Source organism: Cyprinus carpio, chromosome B7 (assembly GCF_018340385.1).
Source record: "Cyprinus carpio isolate SPL01 chromosome B7, ASM1834038v1, whole genome shotgun sequence".
In the NCBI taxonomy this organism is placed as follows: domain Eukaryota; kingdom Metazoa; phylum Chordata; class Actinopteri; order Cypriniformes; family Cyprinidae; genus Cyprinus; species Cyprinus carpio.
This window is the reverse complement of record NC_056603.1, coordinates 20,482,833-20,510,570: the sequence shown is the minus strand read 5'-3', so window position 1 is coordinate 20,510,570 and position 27,738 is coordinate 20,482,833. Positions and strand designations below refer to the sequence as shown.

General features: G+C 36.8%; 1 protein-coding gene across 1 annotated transcript; it reads left to right on the top strand.

Annotated features, from left to right (window-relative positions):
* The first annotated feature begins 10,868 nt into the window (after window positions 1-10,868).
* On the top strand, window positions 10,869-27,262 carry LOC109105509 (72 kDa type IV collagenase-like). The gene is made up of 13 exons (XM_042727860.1): window positions 10,869-11,240; window positions 11,691-11,917; window positions 15,865-16,013; window positions 16,453-16,581; window positions 16,733-16,906; window positions 17,080-17,253; window positions 18,276-18,449; window positions 18,598-18,753; window positions 19,380-19,506; window positions 22,737-22,873; window positions 24,480-24,639; window positions 25,103-25,212; window positions 26,302-27,262. The coding sequence occupies exons 1-13, from the start codon at window positions 11,088-11,090 to the stop codon at window positions 26,403-26,405; spliced, it is 1,974 nt and encodes a 657-aa protein (XP_042583794.1). The 5' UTR covers window positions 10,869-11,087; the 3' UTR covers window positions 26,406-27,262.
* The last annotated feature ends 476 nt before the right edge of the window (window positions 27,263-27,738 follow it).

Below are 27,738 nucleotides of genomic sequence, written 5' to 3'. Positions count from 1 at the left end.
GATGGCATGGACACCAAAATATGATGATCCCATAGAGAGCGAACCCTTTCTTAAAATATAAAAGCAGTTACATATCGTTATGTACAACAACCCAATTATATTGTGTGCGGACAACTGTTTATAATATTCTAAAGATAAGATGTTGTCCCTTAAATTAAATAATTAACTTTTATATTGTCTCTGAACAAATGCAAATTAATAAAATATTATCTGCAATTTAGTTCAAATGTATATGTACACACACACACACACACACACACACACACACACACAAATTAAAACTTTCTAATTTAAAAATATTAAATTGTTTAACCTACCAAAAAAAAAATTACATGCTGGATTTGACAGTGGTACAGAAATAAAATGTGCTAAAGTTATAAAAACACAAACTATTTTGCATGTTGTTTACATAATGTTGGAAAGAAAATTTACCAAAATAATTATGCAGATTTATTTATTTCTATTTTTAAAAATAAGGATATCAGTAGAATAAAATAATTGCAATTAATCGCACAACTTCTGACTTCAGTCTTCAGAAAGTAGAATGAATCAGTAATATTGAATTCTATAAATGTGTTAAATTATTGTGGTGAACATTTCATCAATATCTTCAGTTAACAAGCTAGACAGACTTAAAAAAACAAACAAAAAAAAACATCATGGTAACACTTTATTTTGCGCCTCTCATTACACTTCTTTCAAGGCCACTCTATCAGCACTCTTTCACCCAAAAGTCTTTGGTACCTGCGGTCTGAAAAGATAAAAGTGCATCTGTTTTACCTACATACTGAAATGTGATCCACTAGTGTTGCTTTGTGTCTCTCTAACCCCCCCACACCCCATGGGCCTCTGCTTCCTGACAAAGGTCCTTCTCAATATCCTGAAGAGAGAAGGAGAGGGTAGAGAGAGCTATGATTTAGTGAGAGAGACAGAGAGAAATCAAGAGAGAGAGGGAGAGGAAAGGAGAGAGATTGCGTGCCAGGTAGTGCTCACAAAAAAAAAGAGGAGGCCATTTAGATCACAGGCAACAGGAATGAGGGGAGGCAAGACGCCTGTGTCTGTATAATCAACATCCTAACTCCCTAAACACATGCACACATCACAACAGAGGTGCTAGTTTAATGCAGACGCCACACTGCTGTTTTCAGTCCATACAAAAACCACTAGCGTGACTGACTCAGTCCTGTACCACAAAAGCACACAAACTACAGCCTTTGGGATGGATATGGAACAACCAACATCCATCAAGAACGTAGTCTAGTCCCATTAAAAAGTCTGCCTAATAAAGTGATAAACCAAGAAACTTCCAAGAAACAGAAACTAAAATGTGTACTTTAGATTGCCGTTAAGGGGCAACACTCTCGTTCAATTCAATGACTTGTGACTTGCCAACCAGAGACTAACATGTTACAGATCTGGGGCTGTACAGTATACATAAAGCCGCTCAGAGTAAAATTTTAGTCCTAAGTGTGTCAAATTTCTAAGAATGACGCAATTTTACCCTAATTCCTAGACATAAGAATAAGAGTGATTGATAAAGTTCCTAAGTGTTAAGACTATTGTAGGTCTCAGCTCCTAAATTATTTAAAAGGGCTGAAGAGGTCTGCTAACCTAGTTGGGAGTAACAAGATGGCAGCAAAGACTAGGAGACAAACACTTTCCAGTGAAGATATGACATACTGGAGTTATATGATGATACGGAGTTAATAAATGATACAAACTTGATTGCCAAGATCAAAATGTCATTTTTTATTTATTTATTTACTGTAACTGACAAAGTAAAAAATTTAATAACCTCTTCCTCTCAACAAGTCAATGCTCTAACTGCAGAAATGTAGTTATTAATTTTTTTTTTTTTGACTGGGAAATTGGAAAAATACAGCAATACATCGGCGATGACACAGTAAGCAGGGTCTTAAATATTGTGGCACTAACCCCACCAAACACAAAAGTGGCCAAAAGTGATGTGTGGATTTTATTTTATTTTATTTTATTTATTTATTTTAATGACCCCACATTTCACTTAAACCATTACAATACAAAGGGGAAAAAACACTGACCAGTGTTGCCAACTGCTTTCAATTGAAAATAGCTAAAACTGGTCACTTAATGTTGCTAGATGATCTCATAAAGGTGAGTTCACTGATCTATATTTATATTTATATAGATCAGTGAACTCTCCTTTATGATGTCATGGGAGAGTCTCGGAATGTACATAAGGTTTGTCCAAGAAACTGATTGTGTTGCTAGGCTTTTGAAAAAAGTCTCTAAAGGCATGTCATTAAATCTAGTGACAAAAATCACTAAATTGGCAACATTGGCACACTGACTACAACATAAATTATTAATATTTCATTGGTCCTCTTGTTTTTGCACGTGTTCATAATTTCTTTGTATGACAGTGTGCCAAAAATTATGACCGCACAATTCGGCATGTTTCATTGCATTATTATCACAAATAAAACAACTGACTCTGCAACTACACAATATGCTTACAAAATCTTGCACATTTATTTATTTATTTATTTTAAATTAAGGGGGAAGATGTCTAATTTCCTAGGCCGCACCTCACTTTTGGCCACTACTATATGGCAGTTATTTACCTTTCCAACTGACCGCCAAACCATATTGCAAAAACAAGCTATTTTTATGAGGATTGTGGGCGTTCTTGCAGTTGTTGGAGCCACTGATGGAACTCATGTTCACATCATTGCTCCAACTGTAAACAGGAGACATACCAATAGAAAACAAAGCATCAGTAATAATTTGTGATAATTTTGCAAAGCGTTTTTTTTTTTTTTTATATATATATATATATACATTTAAATATTACAAAATTTCAGTCTCTTAATTAAATGATTTTATTGCCGTTGCATTAAATGATTGGTGTTGTGCTGCTGTGACCTTACATGAGCAGACTCACTATTGGCTGATTCAGAGGTCGAGGTCAGCCATTTTGTGTTGACATCATTGTACTGTAGTCCTTAGTTCACAAAACTTAAGCGTCACCTCAGTCAACACTTAGAATCAGTCTTAGACTTTACTGAAAGTTGCTTTTAGCTTCTTTATAAAAGTCTCCTACTCTTAGAAAAGTCCTACTTTTTACTAAGAATTTTTTGACACTTAAATCAAAGCTTAAGACTAGTCTTAAGGGCATTTCTGAGTTTTACACATACGGGCCCAGATATGATGAAAGACAACATATATTGCACAACAAATCTACTATTAGAACTCAAGTTGTGTGCAATGTCGTAAATATTTCTTCATAAGCAAGTTACATTAAGCAAGGTAATTCTGAAAACATTGTAACTGAACTTGAGTGACAGTGTCAACACGCAATCTGAATTTTGTGTTCAATCCTATCATAATTATCAGAACAGTAAAGTTACTAGTTTAGACACAAATATAAGAAAATAAATAAATGTAATTAAATGTCAAATCCATATTTGTACACATTTATGAAAATCTACTCTTTGGTGTAAGGCCATCTGCGTGACAGATACAAATCATATCAAATGAAATCCAGCTCTACTGCAAGCACACAGCCAAAGCTGATTAACTGTGCTTACCTGAACATATTACAACAGCCCTCAATCAAGGACAGCAGGAATAAGCAGAAATATGACACTTTAATCTGTGTGGGAGACAAATGTGCTGCAAACTAATCTAATATCACACATAAACATACACAGTTCATGTGTGAATACTTTAACACCAGTCAGGTATTAATGTCAGGTAGACGTTACTGTAGTTACAGCTAAGAACAAGCACATGTCCCTGCTGAGAGAATACACACCTCCAATACATGCTGGGAGAGAGATTTCTGAGCACTGGAGCACACAGAAGGAATGGGAAACAGGGAAACAGAGGGATGGACTGACATGGTACTGCCTCTAGAATCTTAGGCATTACATTACATTCCATTTAAAATTATATTTCACAATGTACTGTATTAACGTAATATTAATATAAGAGATATTTTGTATTTATTTATTTATTTTACAGGTGTTTTACCTGTATTTTCAATTTTGCACTTCACTACATTGTGTTTTAGGGTTAATGGAAATGTGCATAAAATTACGAGATAATGTCCTGGCAGAAAATTACCAGTACATTTTCAACTTTTTTATTTTATTTATTTATTTTACCTTAGTGTAGAATAATACATTCAGGATACAAAACTATAAAATCGTAAAATGAAAAAAAATGCAAGTTTTTGAATTAAGGAATGGTGTTCCATTTATAATTTATTTCTTATTAAAGGATTAGTTCACCCAAAAAAATGAACATTCTTTATATGATGGGATGAATGAAAATGAGCAGAAGTCAATCTGTTCTGTCAGCATGGTGGGGGGAAAACAAAACAGAGTGAATATTTTAAAGTAACTAAAAGCAATTTGAGGTACATATGAATATTTCATCCGAATGTTCACACACATCTTGATATCTCTTAGAGTAATTTGTATGAAGCTAGTGAAAACATCAATATTTCAAATTGGTAAAGGGTAAACATGTTTTTTAAAAAAGGCCTACAGGGTGACTGGAGATGGTAAGCCTAACCTATTCACGCCACCATCTGCACCAGCAGCACATGCTCTAATATGAATATGTCTGAGTTTGAAGTTCTGTTGATGAAGCACTGTTGCTGCCTACTAATCTTAAATGTCAGTTCCGGTCTGATTGTTCAGTGATGGATAAGTGTATTTGTGCACGTGGAGTGTTCCGAACAAATGCACAGACTGCAAACGCAAAGCAATCAGTCGAACTTGTTTCCACACACGCCGGTGGAGAATACGCACACGCGTGTCCTATAAAGACACAAATCATTTACATGCTCGTCTCATCAAAGGTAGCTCCGCTCATCTCCAGCGAGATTTTCCGCCGATCAGAGTGCTCCGGTTTCATCTCCAAGCGCGACGAGCTAACCTTTGCGACTGCCAAGAAATGTGATTAATTTTTTTAATACAGCTGTTGACCTATTATTGAGACGGAGAGACGTACGCCACAGGGGACACTCCGCGCGCCCACTCTGTCATTATGGAACGCGTTATTCCATCAGTGTTTACAAGTTCGCGCTCAAAAAGAAACGCGCGCGGAGAAAAGAAAAACAAAAGCGGTAGGCCTAAATCAAAATGATTTCACAAATGCTGTTCTGGGCCATTTTCTTCAACAAAACGCCAATCAAACAAAAGCCCGTGGAATCATACTTTCAGAATTATCTTTTGAGAGTAAAATAATAGAGAAACAATCACTCCGAAGCGTCTGAGTAGCTTGTTAATGCGCTCATTAATAAATTATGCTAGAGATAATGGGTTTATGATCAATAATTCATCCCAGTGTTTCTAGCTCTGCTGTATAATATGTGTCATGTAAATATAAGGGCATTCAGGCTACTTCACGAAATTATTTTAACAAAGGTACTTAACAGAATGCGCCAAACCTATTTATCATTCAAAGATTTCGGAGTCCCGTTTGGTATTAACGTAAGGCATCGTTCTGTTAGTTGAGTCGGCTCTTTGGTGGTTCTTTGCTAGCTCTAAATTCTATACAAAGAAACAAAGCCTTATAAAAGCTACTGAAACCTATGTGTGTGTGTGTGTGTGTGTGTGTGTGTGTGTGTATGTGTATGTATATATATATATATATATATATATATATATATATATATATATATATATATACACAGGTGCATCTCAATAAATTAGAATGTCATGGAAAAGTTCATTTATTTCAGTAATTCAACTCAAATTGTGAAACTCATGTATTAAATAAATTCAGTGCACTTAAGTAGTTTAAGTCTTTGGTTCTTTTAACTGTGATGATTTTGGCTCACATTTAACAAAAACCCATTCTCTCAACAAATTAGAATACTTCACCACTAAAAAAAAAGAGAGAAATTTTTTTTTTTTAGTGAATTGTTGGCCTTCTGGAAAGTATGTTCATTTACTGTACATGTACTCAATACTTGGTAGGGGATCCTTTTGCTTTAATTACTGCCTCAATTCAGTGTGGCATGGAGGTGATCAGTTTGTGGCACTGCTGAGGTGGTATGGAAGCCCAGGTTTCTTTGACAGTGGCCTTCAGCTCATCTGCATTTTTTGGTCTCTTGTTTCTCATTTTCCTCTTGACAATACCCCCAAAATTCTCTGTGGGGTTCAGGTCCGGTGAGTTTGCTGGCCAGTCAAGCACACCAACACCATGGTCATTTAACCAACTTTTGATGCTTTTGGCAGTGTGGACATGTGCCAAATCCTGCTGGAAAATTAAATCAGCATCTTCAAAAAGCTGGTCAGCAGAAGGAAGCATGAAGTGCTCCAAAATTTCTTGGTAAACGGGTGCAGTGACTTTGGTTTTCAAAAAACACAATGGACCAAAACGAGCAGATGACATTGCACCCCAAATCATCAAAGACTGTGGAAACTTAACACTGGACTTCAAGCAACTTGGGTTATGAGCTTCTCCACCCTTCCTCCAGACTCTTGGACCTTGGTTTCCTAATGAAATACAAAACTTGCTCTCATCTGAAAAGAGGACTTAAGACCACTGGGCAACAGTCCAGTTCTTCTTCTCCTTAGCCCAGGTAAGACGCCTCTGACGTTGTCTGTGGTTCAGGAGTAGCTTAACAAGAGGAATACGACAACTGTAGCCAAATTCCTTGACATGTCTGTGTGTGGTGGCTCTTGATGCCTTGTCCCCAGCCTCAGTCCATTCCTTGTGAAGTTCACTCAAATTCTTGAATCGATTTTGCTTGACAATCCTCATAAGGCTGCGATTCTCTCGGTTGGTTGTCCATCTTTTTCTTCCACACTTTTTCCTTCCACTCAACTTTCTGTTAACATGCTTGGATACAGCACTCTGTGAACAGCCAGCTTCTTTGGCAATGAATGTTTGTGGCTTACCCTCCTTGTGAAGGGTGTCTTCTGGACAACTGTCAGATTAGCAGTCTTCCCCATGATTGTGTAGCCTAGTGAACCAAACTGAGAGACCATTTTGAAGGCTCGGGAAACCTTTGCGGGTTTTTTCAGTTGATTAGCTGATTGACATGTCACCATATTCTAACTAGTTTTTGTGAAATGTGAGCCAAAATCATCACAATTAAAAGAACCAAAGACTTAAACTACTTCAGTCTGTGTGCATTAAATTTATTTAATACATGAATTTCATAATTTGAGTTGAATTACTGAAATAAATGAACTTTTCCACAACATTCTTATTTATTGAGATGCACCTGTATATATTAATAAAATCTTAAAATGCCATTGACATTTTTCCAAGTTATTAAATATTTTAGCAGGTAGCCCATAGAATTTGAGTTATCAATTCCATTTAATTAATCTAAATTTTTAAAAATCCAGTAAACCACAAAAAACTAGAGAAGTGGGGCCTTCAAATTTTATCTTGGGCAATGGGGGCTCCCAGAGTCAAAAAGTTTGAGAACTACTGCTTTAGGCATTAAAATGGCATTGTTCACCTAAAATGCTAATTGAAACAAGGATGAGAAGTTATCTTTAAAAAGTACTTGGTAGTGCACAAACCCTCTCCAAATTGCCATGTATTGCGAGTGCGAGTGAACTGCCCTGAAATTCACTTTGTAGGAATTTCATTGAAAAATTAATTCACTCTGTTGTGAGTACTTGTACACTTTTACATCCAAATTGGAACAGGACCACAAATGTCCAATGTAGCAGGGGCAGGTCAACCCTCAGTGGCACATATGAACACTGTCAGAATACATCCCAAACGGACTGATGTGTTGACAGATCTTCTGACATGACCCAGATGAATCCCCAACACCCTGTACTACCCCCTCAGAATCAGTTTGGCCTGTTGACTGGCCTGATTCAACCAGCTGGGACGTCTGGAGTCAAAAATCACACTGGTGGTTCAAGAGGAGAAGCAAGGGCCAGCTGGATGTGAAAGAAAGAGGGGACGAGGACAGTCACCAGCCTCATGTAGCATTCCCCTTACACTAGTGACAACACGGAAAATGTGAGAGGAAGAGAGAGCAAGATGGCCCTTGAACAGACACAGAGACTGGCCCTGAGGAACTAACTAGAGAGAAATGCCAGACAGAGTGAAATATGATGTTTTCACTTTGTCGAAGGATTTTCCGACTCCTATAGAGTCATCTTATGAATGTAGCCTATTTAGTTTTAGACTCTGCCAGGGATGTTGATTAAATGTTTTATCAACCAACAGATGAATCAGTTGTGCATTTGCATTCTGGTGGAGGAAGCATGGGGGGTTGGAGAGCATCAGCGAGAGAGAAACCGAAAAGGAGGAGCATGCTATAAGTAATAGATCTCTGGCAGCCAACAAATGCAGAACAAAAGAAACAATTTGCATACAAATCAAAAGTTTATCATCTCAGTCTCCCTATGCCTGTTGTGCATTCATAAGAGCAGATGCATTCAAAGCCCTGGGAGAATAGGACACCACTATTCGCTGATACAGGCCAAATGTTGATTTCATCATATAAAAGGAGGAGGGAGAAAGAGGTGAGAGAGGCACAGACAGAAAGAAATGAAGAGAGAACGATAAAGTGAAAAATGGTTTCCTTTCTGTTTACGGTCCTGAGCATGAAATGAGATGAACACGCACATCACAGTCAAATGAACATAACACTCTCTCTTTCCATTGGCAAACACTCAGCGATTAAAAAAATAACTCCTCTCAGTGCAAGAGAATTGACAGGTGAGATATGCAGTAGAAATCCTTTTTGAGAGCATTCAGCCTGTTTGATTTCAATGCTAAGTCCTCTAGCTTTCGCCTATAAAGAGACCACATCAATATGCTGTCGACATTAATCCCTCGAATGGAGGAAAAGAGAGACGTCGAGAGGAGTTAGAGGAAATCCAGGGGCGAACTGCAGGGCCAGGCCTGCTGAAGCTCAATAAACCCCACTGAGGACACATCAAAGTATGTGAAGGCTTATGTCTACCACCAGAGGGCACACTTACTAAGGTTTTAATTCACAGATCCCTCAAACTCTTTTGGTAACATTAATACCAATGTTAATATCCTATTATTACCATTATTTACTAATTAGTAATAGAAACATTCAGGTGCCCTTTATAGATGACTACAAATGTGGTGCACTGCGGTATAAAACCAAAAAGCTTCTATACACAAATACAAATCACAAATGACTGAAAATAAAAGCTCATGCTTAGACTTAAAGGTTACAGAGAAAAATAGAGTAGCAGAGGATGCTGCGGGGGGATAGAACAAAAAATTGGACGGAAGATCTTTTAACATCAATCTTCAGAATAAGTATACAGTATTTTTAATATATGAAAAAAATAAAGTGCAAAATGTGGGCCATTTTAGGATGGTGCTGTGAAACTTTTCATTTTCTCATGTATTTTCACGACTAGGCCACCAGAGGGAAGACCTTTCCTTTCTTTGAGTCATTGAACTTGGTCAATCCTCTGTCAAAATTATTAAAAACATGAAAGTACATGAGAACTTTTACTAATTAAATAGATACAGTAAACACTCGTAATATAAAATATAAAATTGATTGATTGATTGATTAATTGATTGACTGATTGAAATGTGAAATTTTAGCAAAAATGGCAAGTGCTCTAACAGCAGTTAAGTACTTCAATAAATGACAGCAAACACTGAACATAAATAAATGCATTAAACTAGAAATAAAAACAAACAAAAAAATAGATTAATAGAACGTTTCAGTAAAATATTTGCACAATCCTCTATGATGCCTTTAAGTCCATCAGTATGTGTGTATTTTGGTGTAATTGAATGCCAATTTCTCTCTGCTGCAGATGAGGAGGTTGTGGGATGTGACAACATCTGAAATGCAGTGTGTCTATTCCAGTTGTTTATGTAAAAACAGTTTTGTTTATGAAGGTCAAAAGTAGCAAAAATGGACAATATCTGATCCCTTCACAAAGGTGAAAGTGACACTAAGTCATGAATTATGTTAATTAGGCAGTAGACAGAAAATTGTAAAATATGTGACAATACACATTTGAGGTTTAATCTGGTTATCCAAGTTTTCTTTTAAGAGCAATATTTCCCAAGAATCTTTTAGCCACATTTGGTCCACGTTCGGGCCACAGCACGATGTCTCAAGCCAACTCATTGCTACTGTAAGGTTACAGCCCAGTTGTTGAGCAACAGACAACCAATCATAAACTACACAATTCTTACCTCACTAAATGTTCATGTGTTTTCTTTGTTTCACGCGCTCTTTTCTGACAGAAAAATACTCCCAAAGTGACAGCAAACAAGTTAACTGGAATCAGCAGTAGAGAGTAGACTGTTGACTGTTTTTGCTGTGTTCATTTACAGGAATTCACTCGCTGGAGGACGCTGTGCTGTTTGTCTCCAGCTGTTGCGGTAAATCACGTGCTGCACTCCCATTTGTAGACGCTGTGTCTTCACTGCTTGTTATTTTGTCACATCTGAAATGTGGTCTGTCCTCTTTGTAGCTGTAAATCACGTTGGCCTGAACTCCGTTTAGGAGATTTAAAACAACAAGAGAGGAAAAACGTTGCCACTTTTGCAAAGATACACTTAATGCCATTAAAACAGCATTCGGGGATTTGTCCAATCAATGTCATGACTTCATAAATATGCACATTATAATGTTATGCCTTGGTTTGCAAATGTACAGTGTAAACTCTTGAGAATAACCTGGGGTTAATTATTTCCCCAGGGTAATATGTGAACAGTGTGAAACATGAAACACGAAAACTCAGAGTTAAGAACAAAATTTCAAGTGTTTAAAACCGACTGGCCTAACTTAAAACTTCAGGTCTCTCTCTGAGTGTCTCCATGATGCGCGCGCTCGCTCGCTCCCGCTGGCGTCTCCTATTTCACTGCTCTCCCAAATTCTTGGATCCGGAGGCTGCGCAGTCTCAGCTCAAGCCCCAGCATCAGAAAAGTGCGTGTGCAAGCAGAACCAATTCCACAGACCACGAAAGCAGGATGTGTCGCTGAGGAAAAGAAAGAGCGTTTGCAGTGCAGTCAGAGAAACTTGGAGCTCGGAGAACACGTCGTAAAGGCCTGTTCCTAACCTTTTTTTTCCCAACACACGGACATCTCGGAACCGGACCAAAATGATGTGCTTTAAGTTTTTCAGCTGTAGGCAAATTGTCCTTAAAGTTTTCCTCGTACAGTTTCTTGCTTCCTTGCAAACTTTTGCTGCGCCCTCACCCATCATAAAGTTTCCAGGCGATGATACTTCTTTCACAGACAAAGAAGTGGCTCTGGTGAGTGCTTTTTCTTTTCGCTGAAAGAATAAAGCTGTTCGTTTGTTAGCAAGCTTATTATTTTTCTTGGATAGGCCTAAGTATAATAATTATTTCCTTTAACAAACATATTTATAATATATTTGAAATACGTTTTTTGTATGTTTCTATATATTAAATTTGGGTCCCTTAGAACTTTAACTTCAACATTGACTTCATTGAATTGTATCATTTTAAGTATTTGCACAGTATTTAACTTTCAGCCTTTATTCACTGTTACAATATCTATGGAAAATGTAAAGTACAAGTACACTATATACATGGTGGTTGGGAATATGTGGAATGTGTTAAAGAGTTCCAGTAAAGTTGACACATCTCTCTCTCTCTCTCTCTCTCTCTCTCTCTCTCTCTCTCTCTCTCACTGTCTGTCTGTCTGTCTTTCAATGTATCCTTACTAAATCTTTTTTACAGCACTACTTAAATAAGTTCTATGGCTGCCCAAAAGAGAGTTGTAATCTGATGGTGCTGAAGGACACATTGAAGAAGATGCAGAAGTTTTTTGCTTTACCTGAGACAGGAGAGATTGACCAGAAGACAGTAGAGATCATGAAGAAACCACGATGTGGAGTTCCTGATGTGGCCAATTACAATTTCTTTCACAGGAAGCCCAAGTGGGGACAGAAAAACGTTACCTACAGGTGTGTGTTTACCTCAGACAATGCTGAGCTAAGTATCATTACTGTTTGTCAGTCACTTCAACTAGGGATGCACAATATTATCAGACTGATATCGGAATTGGATAATAGTGGCTTTAAATGTAAATATCGGCATCGGCCCAATATGAAAAAATATGCCGATATGTCTTGCCAATAAGAGGAATATGTGTAAACTCACATGTGCTAGTGATTAGATCACGTCAGCAGTGTGGTTCATTCTCCTTCAAACATGACACTAAATTAAATAATTTTATATATATTGATTTATTCATTAATGTGTAATATGTTTTTTTTTTTTTTTAAACAAATCATAAGATCTAGAACAGGGATAGGCAACTTGGACAGGACAGTGGTCCTGGAGGGCCACTGTCCTGCAGAGTTTAGCTCCAACCCTAATTAAACACACCTGAACAAGGCAATCAGTGTTTTCGGGATTACTAGATAGATACAGGCAGGTTTTTATGAGGGCTGAAGCTAAACTCTGCAGGATAGTGGCCCTCCAGGACCAGAGTTGCCTATCCCTGCTCTAGAAGATTTTCAGAATTTTTACAACTCTTTTGCTTTAGTTTAGACCAACTACATATGTTAAATCTTAAAATAAAATGTTAGGGTTAACAACAATGTATCTTTCTGGGGAAACAAAATGCAGCAATTGATATATAGTTTATCTATATTTATTTTCAAAGCTTCAGTGTACTGTAAAAAAAAAAAAAAAAAAAACTTCATTATTGTTTATTTAATTCTAACAAATAAGTTCTTGTTAAAAACTAACAAAAATTAAAAAATATTTTGCTTATAAATTCTGTACAGCAGAGACTTGGTGTTGTTTCCAAACAAAAGGAAATATATCGGTATAGACTAAAATGAATTGAAAAATATCGGCATATCGGCAAAAATCCAATTTCATGTATCGTTAACTTTAACCCTTTAATATATATTTACAATCCTGTTAACACAAATGATTCAATGTTAAAAATGTGATCTTTTATTAGTTAGAGAGCAAGAAGTTTTGTGCTTACAAAAATAATTTAAAAAAGAAACATATGGACCATATTTGTGTGAGTCAGTAAGCCAGTTAAAAACACAGAGAGCACAATCAACATATCTTTAAAGAATGTTTCCAGCGGGACCTTTGTGGCTGTGTTGAAGGTGGAGGTTAAAAAGGAACATCAGATCTAAATTTATTAGGTTATAAAGTTGTGCTGAGTACAGGAAATGCAAAAAAATTTTAGGCCATGAATGGATATTTACTGTCATTGAAGGAATTGGCCAAGAATCAAACACAAAACAAGTGATCAATAGTCTTTTGTAACAAAAAGGACAGAGTTGGGATCTTGAGGATATTTACTGGCCTACATGTCCTCACAGTGTTTAAATGAGTCATGACCACAGCTATGTTGCTTTACCAGTAAAGTTTTCAGGCTCTCTACACAGATTTGTGGAAGAAATGGCTTAGCCTTAAATTTTCTGCCAGAGTCAGCTTTGCTCATTTAACATATATTTAGATTTAGAGCTTTCATAAAGAAGTTTATATTAAGCCTATCTCCTCATTAAATGTTAATTAATATTAAACAGCACAATTAATGTCAATAATAATTGCAATAAAAATTTCACAATCAGGTTGGTATTTGCAGACAGTTTATCATTCCCAAATGTGTGTTGTGCTGTTCTGTACATTAAGTGAAGCTGTGAAGCTTCTTACTTGTGAAACTGTAACCAACTCTGATTCTTTTTCACAACTGGTTTTTAGTTTCACCTAGGGATGCTCTCTTCAGTTTGTGAATATTCAAATGTATCGTGCTATCTTGAGGTTACATCTAATTTTCACAACTCATGTTTTCCAGTTTTGCCCACTGGAAATTTTTTGGAAAGACATATTTTCAATACTTCATCAGCTGAACAGATTGTACTTCTGTCCCTCACAACCTTTTCATTCATGTAAAATTAAAGGTTTGGTTCACCCAAAAATGGAAATTGCTATCATTTGCTCGCCATTATGTCATTCAAACTTGCTTGACTTTCTTTCTTTTGTGAAACATACAATGTCCATACAATGAATGTCAGTGTTCACAGAACTGATTCCTCACCAACATTCTTCAAAATATCTCTGTCTGTGTTCCAGCATACAGGTTTGGGATGACATGAAGATGAGTAAATAATGAATGCATATTCATTTATATTGGGGTGAACTGTCTCTTTAAATAAGTTCTAATCTGACAAAGGTCCATAGGCTCACTATTTTGCAGGTTGACATATATTAGCTATGTTTCCATCCAAAGATTTGAATAAACTTGTGCCCAAAACTGGAATATCACATAAAACATGCGAATAAAGCAACATTTCCATCCAACGAGTCAAAGAGAACGAAATCATCACTTCCTGGTAAACTGTGGCACTAAATATCATTAAGAATATAGGAGAAGCCACTGAATACAATCATTTTCATATTATATAAATTACTTGCACCTCAGAGTGAGCAGACGTAACACAATAAATGCTTTCGATGCTTTCGGAGGTGGATGCTGCTGTTTGGGAATTATACAGTAATACTTTGATGACAGACTTTGCTCAAGCATTTCAGAATGACCATAACAACATATAGATGCTGTGAACGAGATCAGTCCGCTGCTAGTCAAGTTATCCCGTCTAATAGCACAGTCACATGACTTTTTTGATGACCATGGAGGAATTTATTCAGTAAATGTGTTTCCATCGTAGTTTATGCGCAACTTTTCTTATTGGATAAAAAGTTTATCCTACTCAAATGTGCGCATACGCTTTTTTTTAATGCGCATTTTTAGAATTTACGTGCAATTTAAGTTTCCATCCAGTGTTTTTATGCAATATTCCAAAATGTGCATAAAATAGGTGGGTGGAAATGTAGCTAATGTCCTTGTAGATTGTGCTGGTGTTTGGTACTAGAAAATAGCATAACTTTAGTATTTCATGTGATTAAGATACATGCTCTGGTAACTGTCACAAGTTCAGTTATTTGCTAGCTGCTTTGATAACTGTCCACCTGCAAAGAACATTAAGCGTTTCATGAAGTTCTTTCATTTAAATATACAACCTAGGTTGCGAAACAATGGCTAGAGCTCTGATGAGCATTCAGCCCCATTGATTTTGTTGTAATAATAGCTGCACAGAAAGTTCCTTGTTGTCATTGTACAGTACATTATAAATGGCTGTGTCTTTTGTCAGAGGCTAGCAGTATCATCTGTGTATTCCAGGGTGGTCAGAATAACAGTGTTTAACCCCATGCTGTTCTGGGACTATTGAAGAGCTTCTCTTACTAATTATTAGTACAGAACCTTTTTTTAGTTTTTTGCACCTGCCAAATTTGTTTGATGTTGCTCCATTTTTCTGTAGGGACCATTTCAGACTGCCTTGTAATGCCAGAACAGGTTTGGATTTGACAGTCCTGGTTTTGGTTTGAAGCGGAGATCCCTCCTTAGGAGAAAGAAACCAGACCATGCTGCACACCAGCAGGTGATCAGTGTAACCAGCTGTCCTCTGATCGCTGTGTGTGAGTGATCTGTAATAGCTTGATGTTGATTGGACTGAGCTGGGAGCTTGGACATCCCCATGTCTCTTTGTAATGCAAAAAAGAATTGGTGGCAAACTATTGACATGGAAAAAGCATAGCAAAGAGCATGGAAGCATCCAAAGGTTTACTGCACATGGTACTTGAGTTTGACGTTGCCATTGTGGAACATGACGACCGGCAACTTTTTATCTGGACTTATAAGCATATGCATTCTAGAGCCACTCAAAGTCATGAGATAAAAAGCAAATGCAGTACCCACTTTTCTACTATAATAATAAAACAAATAGTTCCATAAATTAGTAATTATAGTAAATAAAATATGGAATAATCAACTGGAAATTACAGTTAAAAAAGAAGGCACAATTGTTTTCTTCTTCCGTAGGATCTTAGGGCACACCCCAGATCTGGATGAAGAAACTATTGATGATGCTTTCTTTCGTGCATTTAAAGTCTGGAGTGATGTCACACCTCTGAAATTCACCAGGATCATGGATGGAGAAGCTGACATCATGATTAACTTCGGCCGAAATGGTATTCAAGAAAACCTTTAGTCTACTATATGTCTTTCTATAAAATATGTTTCTATGTATGTTTCTAAACTAGTGTGGTGTAATTATACAAACCCCAGATTATTATTATTTTTTTTCCTAATCACAGCTCTAACTACTAAAGTCACATACTAACCACAGTCACTCCGGAAAATCCTTAGTATAAAGCTTCCTGCACCAGAGACTGATTTTTTATTGTGGTCTTTGGAAATACCATCATTAGATCGCAAGGCAATTACAGAAAAATACAGTATTGTCACAGTGTAAATCTTTCCTGAGCATGCTTTAAATGAAAAATTGTGGACAAAATCTAAAGAAAATTAAACTATACTTATGTTAAAACTATTACCTACCCAAAACACTATCCCTTGTATGTTAGATTAAAACAAATATTTGAGTTAAATGTGTTCTATTTGTTATAGAACATGGTGATGGTTACCCATTTGATGGGAAGGATGGTCTTCTGGCTCATGCCTTTGCTCCTGGACCTGGTACTGGAGGAGACTCTCACTTTGATGATGATGAGCTGTGGACATTGGGAGAGGGACAAGGTATATGAATTGTCTTGCTTCTGGTGACTTGTTACCTCTTTAAATTCAAGTAGCTGTTTTTTTTTTTGTTTTTGTTTTTTTTACCATTTTACTACATTTGTTTATCAAATGTGATACAGTGATTTCCTGCTTTCTCTCCATCTTGATTTAGTGGTAAAGGTGAAGTATGGCAATGCAGAAGGGGAGTTCTGTAAGTTTCCATTTTTGTTCATGGGTAAAGAATACAACAGCTGCACCTCTCAGGGTCGAGATGATGGGTATCTGTGGTGCTCTACCACATACAATTTTGATGAAGATGGAAAGTATGGATTCTGTCCTCATGAGCGTGAGTACCTATTGTGCTAAGTTTTAGAGTAAAGTATAATTCAACACTGTTCCCATCCAAAGTGGTGCAAAATCTCACATTTAATTTGGGGAAGAAATGTGTGTGACACATCGTGACTGTAATAATGTCATAATCACTGACTCACTGAGTTTTTTTTCCTTCCTGTGTTGCAGTCCTTTTCACACTGAGTGGAAATGCAGATGGAGCTCCTTGTAAGTTCCCCTTCACATTTCAGGGGGAAAAATATGATAGTTGCACCACCTCAGGCCGGGATGATGGGTACCGTTGGTGTGCCACTACCGAAGATTATGACCGTGACAAGACTTATGGATTCTGTCCTGAGACAGGTCAGTCTATAAATTGTTATAAGTCTCAATCCAGAGCAATATTTATTTAAATTCCTTTGAAAACCAAAACTAAGAATAACTTATACTACCATTCAAATGTTTGTCTGTATGAAATTAATACTTCATTAAGCATGCATTAAATTTATCAAAAGTATAAACTTTACTGTTTCATGTTGTATATTTCTGTTCAGTTAAATTCTTCATAATGCATGCTCTTAAAAACATGTTACAGAATAGTGCCTTACAAACCTATGCAATTGATTTTTAAGGTGAGTCAGTCTTTAAAGCAGTTCTCCATTCACTCCTCAGTTTCCAGCAGGCTGTAAAAGTTTTTTTTTTTTCTTTATTACGAGATCTTTTTCATTGTGTTACTGATCTGGCATAAGCAAGTCAGGAGCACAGCACTTCTCATCTGGTGGTAATACCCTGGGAATGCAGCCCTCTCTTCCTGTTTGTGTATGTATGTGTGTGTGTGTGCTGAATAAAAGAGTCACAAAAACAAGTCCAGTATGGTGCAAGCCATCACTTTAAATTGGAGCTTTGGACCACAGTCCCATACTTGAGCTGAACTTTTACAAAACACAGCTCTGTTTATGCAATGAAGCTGGTGTGTCCTTCATTTTGAGTCTGTCGAAAATCGGTGTGATTCAGACTGTTGAGTCTGTGTAATTGAGGAGGACTCCTCCCTGATGCTTCTCTTGGCTCCTGTAGTTTTTCTTTAGGTTCAAATGTCATGATCTAATGTGGGTTTACCACTAACTACAGCTTGTATTATAGCTTGTGACATCATAACAGATACAGACAATTAATCATAACAGTTTCCATATGCCTCTTTTGCTTTTCTTGGTATTTTATTAGTTGTTAAGCATTTGATTTATTTATTTATTTTTCCAATTAAGGGCTGGCCCTTTTTTATGTTAAGAATGCTGTAGATCATACTTTTCAAACCCTCTATTTTTTTATAACAACAATTTCGTCATTATCAGCCTCTAAAATTTTTGGTATTTATTTAAATGGCACAGCCATGTCAACGGTTGGAGGAAATTCAGAAGGTGCACCCTGTGTCTTCCCCTATAAATTTCTGGGCAACACTTATGACTCCTGCACCACGTCGGGACGCAGCGATGGGAAGATGTGGTGTGCCGTCACCAAAAGCTTTGATGACGACCGCAAGTGGGGCTTTTGTCCTGACCAAGGTATATATAATTTGTAGCATGCAAAAAAATATTTAGTTGTTGTGATGTCTTAAAAAAATTCTTTTTCCACTTCCTGTCTCTGTCTCTCTTCTTGTGAATCTAAACTTATGTAATTGCAGTCAGATTAATAAATTGGTCTTTTTCTCAGGCTACAGTCTATTCCTGGTGGCGGCCCATGAGTTTGGGCATGCCTTGGGTTTGGAGCACTCTGAGGACCCTGGAGCTCTCATGGCGCCCGTCTACACATTCACCAAAACCTTGAGGTTGTCTAATGATGACGTTAAAGGCATCCAGGAGCTCTATGGTGAGTACTGAAGACGATATTGAATAGAATAGACTTAACTTAGGCACTTTAGTTCTTGCAAGTTCATTATATTTGTTTATAACAAGGTTCGGCAACCTTTTCGGCATGATGTTCGATTTTTTTTATTTTACTGGTTAACCACTGTGCCAACAACATATCATAAAAAGTTTACTAATATTAAATGATTTGCAGCTTCATCTTACCTCGCTCTCTTTAACATTAAACTGACGCTTCGCGTTTTGCTTCTGTAAACAGTAAACCCCGCCTACTTTGATTTGATTGGCCATCTCAGTCATTTTGACATTGACAAGCGCTGTTAGACCATTTGATCTGAAGTGCCTAGTATGTGCAGCGGTCACACACATCCATAGACTAGCACAACTTAATTCTCACACTTTAATAGTATTTATAGCTCCCAACAGGCTGTGTGACTATGAGAAGTTATTACCTCAAAATGTATGTCAGTATGCAGTTTTCCCTACTGCTCGCGTGCCAGCGATTATCCCTTTGTGTGCCACTGTTGGCACGCGTGCCGTAGGTTGCCGGCCCCTGGTTTATAAAGATGCTGTGATGATTCAAAGTTTTTTTTCTCTTCTTTATTCCTCTTAAAACTTTTCTCTGTACAGGTGTACCAACGGACAAACCATTGCCCACTGAACTCCCTCCGGTCACGCCGATGGATGTATGTAATGAAAACATCATATTTGATGCTGTAGCCCAGATCAGAGGAGAGATCTTCTTCTTTACAGACAGGTAACTAAGGACACCCATTTCACAGAAAGGCTTGAATGTTAACCTTATTCCCAAGGTGAATAGAAAATAACAGAGTATATTCAGGCAGGATCATAGTATTGCTTACTTTTGGCTTTCTGTCCACAAAACATCTATGCAATAATTTAACTGGTTGAATAGAACACCATGATACTAGGTACACACAACTGTGGGTAGCAGTTATTTCGAGCCTGTCCTCCAACAAAAATCGACCATATAGGTCGTTTGTGCAAGCACCTTATTACGACCTATTTTTACGTTTTAACGTTAAGCGGCCTCTAGCGGGCGTAAAAATAATGACAGTATCGCGTTGCGTCTGTCGTCATGAAATGACGTATAACGTCATTACCAATCAAAAACGCACGTTTATTTAAATGCAATGTGTGGACTTTTTACACCGATCTCACAGTAATTCGTACATATTTTACTAGGAGGCTTATTCGTTCGAATGACCACACCTAACCCCACCCCCTAAACCTAACCCTCACAGAAATCATGCTAAATTATGATTTTTTGAGCATATACATTTTACGTGCACGTCCATTCTCGGGGATCGAACCCATGATAGCATGATTGCATTTCAAAGTATAACGCAATAATCTACCAACTGAGCTACACGAAACGCAAATCACGGGACAAATAAAAAAGAGTACAAAACATTAATATGAACACGACCTTTTGCCGATAGGGGCGCAATTGTAGTATACGCTCTGATGGGTCGTATTTCAGGGATTTGGACAAACGACCTATACGAGCGTATTAGTTGGAGGACAGGTTGGTTATTTCATTTCAGCATTTGCTGGCAGGGAATGCTCAGTTCATCTGTTTGTAGTGGTTTCAAAATCTTTCTGCTTGCATGCACAGGAAATGGCCCCATGGCCATCTGGGGAAAACTTCATGACCCAGTTTATCTGCCTATTAAAAAACTTCAGCATATCTTTTTGAAATCAGTATGAATGGGAGTTATGGCTTTATAGTGGTTGGAATAACAGGATGACGATTTAAACAGGAGAAGAATCACGCTGATGCTTTAGCCACATTGTTAGTCCATGAATTCAAACAAAGTAAGTGGTGGCGAGAGTGGGTAGAGAAGGGAAAGTCCACAAATCTGATCCCACATCCCAAAATCAAAATACCTCAACACAGACATTACCATATCAGGGGGCATTTTTATTCCTTTGAGTACATTGTTTTTGTCTGCTTTTGACTGCTTTAATGTAGCAAATGGTCTTGAGAAAGTAAACACTTTACAAATTGCTGACTATAGACATTTGTACTTGTTTTTAAAGTGTTGTTCTATAGGAGACTTAAAATTTGCAAACAGCATATTTGTATACTAAAGTCAACCCCTAACCAGTATTGTAACTAATTGTTTACCTTAAAACAATTAGTCAAGAATCTCTCTTAAAGGACCATTCAGGGTACCTCTGCCACAGTATTGAAGTTGCTTGAGTTACCCCGTTATGTGGGTGCCTGAGAAACAACCGAAATAAATCAACACACATGTATTACATCCATTTAAATATCATTTTCCATTCTGCTTATTTGTTATTCAGAAATACTGTTCATGCTCAACGCTTATTACTTGCATAATCAGAGGGACAGTAAATATCATAAATGTTAACATTTTGGAGGGGTGTCCAAAGCAAATATAAGGGTAGTATAAGGAGTGCTATCATTGGTTTTTACCAACATGCTCATGGATCAGGAGCTTTGGAACGAAAAAGAGCCAGCCACTATTCTACACACACCTTAAAGCTGACTGCTGTGCGGTTACAGAGATCATCACAGGACCACACACACACACTGAAAAGAGTGTATGCTGGGTATGAGTGTATGTCTGTAGAGTACTCTGTATAGGACTCTTATACCCTCTAAGCAAGATCCTGAAATACTGATGTAAAATATCCAGATCATGTTGATTCCATAAATCAAAAATAAAGCCTGTTATTTCTATTATCTTCACAGTCCTTTTTCTCTCTGATGGAGGAAAATGAGGGGAAATGTAATATTCTCATTGTTTACATTTTACCAATGATTATCCAGTTTGTTTATTTAAAATAGTTCAAATTATAATTTATAGCAAAAATGCTTCTAAAACAGTAAAAGTTGCAATCACATCATATTGAAATATTGTTGCATCATGAGTAGTCTGGTAATTTCTGCCTATGGTAGGTCAACTTACAAATCAATCTTCTCTGAACCTCTCTCCATATTTTCACTGATGATTATTATTTGTCTGTGCAGGAAAGGAGTCAAACGGTTCAGCAGTGGAAATGTAATTATTATAGAGTTATGATCAAATTACAGCGTAATTCTGTGAATCTGAGAAACCCTGGAGCTGCAAGTCTCACTTTACTGTGTGGGCAAAATGACTTGAGATCTCAGATATTCACCCAGCTGGATAAATGCGACAGCTGTTTAAGCCATTTCACAGAGAAAGAGAGAGAAGGAGAGAGTAAGGCCAGAGAGCGCACCCCCAAAAGGCTCACTAATGTTTTGTTTATTCAGCTGCACCAGAAAGTCTTTATTTGATTTAATCTTTGGCTCAGATTTTTTTGTTTATTCTGATGCATTTGGTGGTATTTATTTGTCGTCTGTCTCATATCTTTTCTTTTCTAAGATGGCTGCAAATAAGAACTGAACTCAAGAAGTGTTTTAACTACAGGAGTCTTCTGTTCGTACATGTTTAATTGCATAAACAGAGAAGGGAGGGATGTTTAGAAGTGTTTTCAGCTGAAGAAGTGGAGCTTTGGGGCAAAATGTTTGATAAAAGTTCAGTTCTAACTGAGCTTACCATAAAGTGAAATAACTCCTGACAGAGGCTGTGTGCTGCTCACAGAAGCTTTTCTTCACTGTAGTGAGCTGTAGTCACTTGAAAGTCCTGAGATCTCTGAGGATGAACTCTTTTGGCCTTTTAAAAAATAGGTCAGTGGAAAGAGGTCTGGGGTGGTGGGTTTTGTTTTTGTGGTTTATTCTGAGGCCGGAGGCAAATTTGGACATGTCTAAACGCCTCTTAACTCATTCTTCAGCCATAATAAGAAACATCTGCTCAGTGAATCACCTCATTGTAGCTAGAGTTTGGCACACGCTGTCTCTTTCTATCTTACTTGCTTATTTTTTTTTTCCCTTCTCGCTCTCATTTAGTCTTTCTCTTCATAAGTGCACAAGCATAATGTCGCCCTGTCTAATTCTAACCCCTCCTGTTACAGATTCCTCTTCAGGACTGCGGATGTCAGGAAGAAGCCAACAGGGCCCATGCTGGTGGCTACATTTTGGAGTGAACTTCCGGAGAAGATTGACGCAGCTTATGAGAATCCTCTAGAGGAGAAGACGGTCTTCTTTGCAGGTAAAAGACAGAATTTTTGATGGCTGTGAATACAAAAACATATGAAATGCCAAGAATAAATGTTGATCATAGAATTTGATTGATAAAAATGTGTTCTGCAGCCTGTTATTAATTTAAGTTGGGCACAAAACCTACCAAATCTAACATTCACACATTTACATAGTTTATCCTCAATCAATCTCTGTATACCCACACTCTATTCACATACTGGCATTAGAAACAGAGATGTGTTATGGTTTATATATGCCAGATTTGCGATTGGAAAAAGGCTTTTGGGACCTGGTTTACGATCGAATCCAGTGATGAATAAGTCATGACACAGTCTCTTGCTATCAATAATACAGAAGATAGTGATGGTAATCTAGTGAAACCTGTCATTGCCAGTATATTCTTTTGATTCTGTTACGTGCTAGTAAATGATGTGATGCTGCTAAATGATACTGCTTTATTTTACTTCTCTTTTGGTTTTTGTCTTGTATTTTTACTGTTTTGCATCCTGTATTTATGGGATAGTGTAATGCTTGCCAGTGGACTTCCATGACATGTTAAGAACTGTCTATGTGTCTCTCTTAAATTATCTTAAGTATAAACTCTCTCTCTCTCTCTCTCTCTCTCTCTCTCTCTCTCTCTCTCTCTCCCTAAATTATTTCTCTCTTCATTTTCAAGAATTTTAAGGTTTATGTGGGTATGTTTCTGTCTCTTGTGTTTAAAATGTCCTTATTTGCTTACTTAGAAACATACACCACCATTCAAAAGTTTGGGGTCAGTATGTTTGTGTGTTTGTTTGTTTATACATACTGTATATCCAGTGAGGATGCATTAAATTGATCAAAAGTGACAAAGTGACCTTTATAATTTTACCAAAAATGTGTTTTAAATAAATGCTGTTCTTTTGAACTTTCTTTTCATCAAAGAATCCTGAAGAAAGTGCATCATGGTTTCTACAAAAATATTAAGCAGCACAACTGTTTTCAACATTGAGAATAATAGAGATGCACCAATTGCAAGATTCCAAAAATGAAGTCACTTAAGCCTGAGCCTTATCTGACACAACATCAATACATTAGAAGTCTCCGTGTACACTAAATGCAATTCAAATCAGAATCATTCGCGCAAAACAACATGTTTACATGCGGATGTGAGCATAAGTGTGACGTCAAAACAGATCATGAGGAAAATCGGCTAATTCCAGTCCCTGGCCGGTCGAAAGGTGCATCTCTAGATAAAAAGTGTTTCTTGACCAATAAATCAGCTTATTAGAATAATATCCAAATGATCATATGACACTGAAGACTGGCGTAATGGCTGCTGAAAATTCTGCTTTGCCATTACAGGAATAAATTATATTTTAAAATGTATTAAAATTGAAAGCAGTTATTTTAAATTGTAATAATATTTCACAATATTAGAGTTGTGCGATATTTTTCATTTGAAAATACAGCTGTAGTGAGTTATTTCATAAGTGAGCAAAAAAAAATATATATTTAATGGAAGTGTATGTCAGGATTCAAGATTTTGTAAATTACTGTATATATTCTTTATTATTAATATTGTGTGTGTCCTCAAAATACAATTTTTATTTAAAATATTTAAATTGTTTCTCTAGGTGATGAGATGTGGGTATATTCTGCCAGTACTCTGGAGAGAGACTATCCCAAGAAGATCTCCAGCATGGGTCTTCCTTCAGATTTGCATAGAATTGATGCTGCCTACTCTTTCCACAAGAACAAGAAGACTTACTTATTTGCTGGAAACAAGTTCTGGAGGTAATCTATTTTTAATATCTCTCAGCATCTGTGGGTTTAATAAAGTGTGTGTTCACTGTGATTAATGAGCAAAATACAAGTGTTCCTTAAGAAACTAAAGTAGAAGTAGATAGTTGTGAATTATGAAATTCTTTTTCAAAGTTCCACAGATGTAGAAACCATTTTTGTAAATTATAACAGACTTACAATAATGTTCATACAGTTGCACTGAATATTTCCCATATCAAAGTTTGTGAGAAGCCTGTGTTTTTCTACTAAAGTACAGGCAAATTATAGTGGTTATAATAAGAGAAAAGGTTAAACTGTTATTTATGTTATTTATTGTCTCAGACATGAGATTTACTGGAATTTACACATGCTTTTAAAACTACACACCTACTGAAGATGTGTCAGGGAATTTCAAAGTTAAGCAAAAGCAGAAATATGTTGATTATAATATAATCTTTTTTCCATTACTTCTCAGATACAATGAAGCCAAGAAAAAGATGGATCCAGGCTACCCTAAAATTATTGCAGATTCTTGGAGTGCTGTCCCTGATGACCTAGATGCTGCTGTCAGCCTTAATAGTGATGGTAAGAGACAAATGGCCAAGTGCCTGGCTTCAGATCTAGCTTTGTCTGTGGTATTCCTCTGCAGAGAAGTAAAACCTGACCTCTACCCTGAATTAACCTTTCATTTCATTCCTTTCCACTCTCTCACCTACATTCTTTAAGATCTCGCATATATTACTGATTTCTTTTAAAAACCACTTGCATTTTAGTCGTGTGTGTGTGTGTGTGTGTGTGTGTGTGTGTGTGTGTGTGTGTGTGTGTGTGTGTGTGTGTGTGTGTGTGTGTGTGTGTGTGTGTGTGTGTGTGTGTGTGTGTGTGTTGAACTAAAATGTAGCTTGGTAGAGCATTCTTGGCAGTTAACGCCAACCCAATTACTGCTGGCTTTAGGCCTTCAACAACAAAAAAACTCTGGCTATATGGTTCCCCCTGCTCAAGACGAGGCATTTTTTCCAGTAACGGCCTCTTGTCTAAAGAGCACATAAAAACTCTAAACGAGAGAAAAGCTTAAAAGAGAGAGGTTAAGGATTTATAACAGTTTTACGGAAGGTGCTCTGGTTTTGTTTCGATTTACTGGAATTTACTTAACATACATTCTTTTACGACCACCTAACTCTTTCCTCTGCTGCCACTAACACACATCTACACTCAAACAGGTATACACACACATGTGCACACCTCATAGAGCAGGCCTGTGTGGAGTCTGAAAGGTTCCTCTGTTTGTAATTAGGCTGTTCGGATCTGAGCAAAAACAGCTTCTCTAGGTTGTAAATAAGACCAAACTCACCAACAATTTAAAGATAACTGGATCACTGATTGATGGTAAATGAAGTCATTGGTTAACTAAACTATATGAAATAGACACAGTTTAATTTACCTCAGTTTTTTATACTACCTTGCAAAAGTTCGGAGTTGGAAATTTTTTTTACTTTAAATTGAGTCTTTTACATTGTTACAAAAAATCTATTTTGCATAAATGCTGTTCTTTTGAACTTTCTATTTATCAATTCTGAATAAACAAAAAGTTTTTTGGAGTGAAATAAGTACATATGCATTAAACTTTAACCTTTAATTTATTTTCACTTGGTATTTACACTTATTAAATATTTTTAGGTCACAGCTACTTCTTCAAAGACTCCCACTATCTCAAAATGGATGACAATGCTCTGAAAATTGTCAAAGTTGGGGATATCAAAAAGGACTGGCTACGTTGCTAAACATCAGCAGAACATTCAGCCCTGGCGTTCTTTGATGACCTTCATCACTAGATAAACAAGGCCAGTGTTACCTTGCCAAATGACAGCACTCAAATTTACCATTCTGCCCCTCCTGGTTAGTCAGAGCCTATTAGATTATAACCTATCCTTAGCTAACCAGAGAGGCCTGGTAGCCTTCACTGCCTGGACCATGTCTGCATGCCAAACATAGGCAGAAAAGACCAGAATTGTTGTTCTTTTGTCATAACATGATATTTTTGTTCATTTTTCTTTTTTTTTTTATAATGAGAGGGTTTAGTGCAGGTCCTACCCCTTAATATAGCCTACATGTATATCATCAGATTTAAAAGGACTTATGACATTTCCCAGTTACATGTAAATGTAGCAGTTGTGGCAGTAAGATGCATTTCCTTTTTTTTATTTTTTTATTTGCCCAGATTAAATTCATCCAGGCAGTATGTAAAAGCACACATTTTCAGAGTACTGAGTACAATAAAAAATTCTGCATTTAATAAGAGGACACATTTTATACATGTTAATTGTGTATAAACCGAGAGACCAAACAACTGTTAAAGCACATCATTTTAGTTAGTCTTGTTTCTTTCTTCTCATGGTACAGAGAGTTTCACGGCACGGGTTGCCTGAAGACTGTATAGGGTTTGTTGCATGATGGACTCATGTCAAGCAAGTATCTTGAGATTACTGATTAATAATCATTTGTACTCTTTTTATTTTATTTTTAGTTTTTCAAATGACATGCAATCTGTTTATATTTGTAATGTTTTATTTTTATTATTTTCTATTTTGCTTTGTGCACTTTGTCACCATGTCTCAAAATAAATATTAACTATCCTTTACATGGAATTTCGTCATTCAACTTTTTTAATTTTAACAGCTTTTGTAAACCATTGTACTGTGTCCTATTGATGATTCTTTGACTTTCACATCAAGAAAACAGTGTGGTTCCCATTATTAAACGCCTTAAAATTACTCGTCACACCTAGATAAACAGCGACATCTAGTGGTTATTGTATAAAAAGTCGAGCTCAATATGTTTATGTAACATGTATTTTACCCCCCAGATTATTTATCTATGGGTTAAAAAAAAAAGGTTACTTTTTGATAGCTTAACTGCTTTTGTGGTAGTGTTTTGCTAGTCTTTTGGTTTGAAGATGTCTTTACCTAGTAAATGCACCGCTTAACTTAAGAAATCGCTGAAAACATCTAGGATGCAGTTTTGGCAATTAATTATAGGTAATTCAATATGTAGCCTACTTTATTTTATAAATATCCCGTTACTGTTGTGCTGAGTGAAGAACCACTTTAAAAGATT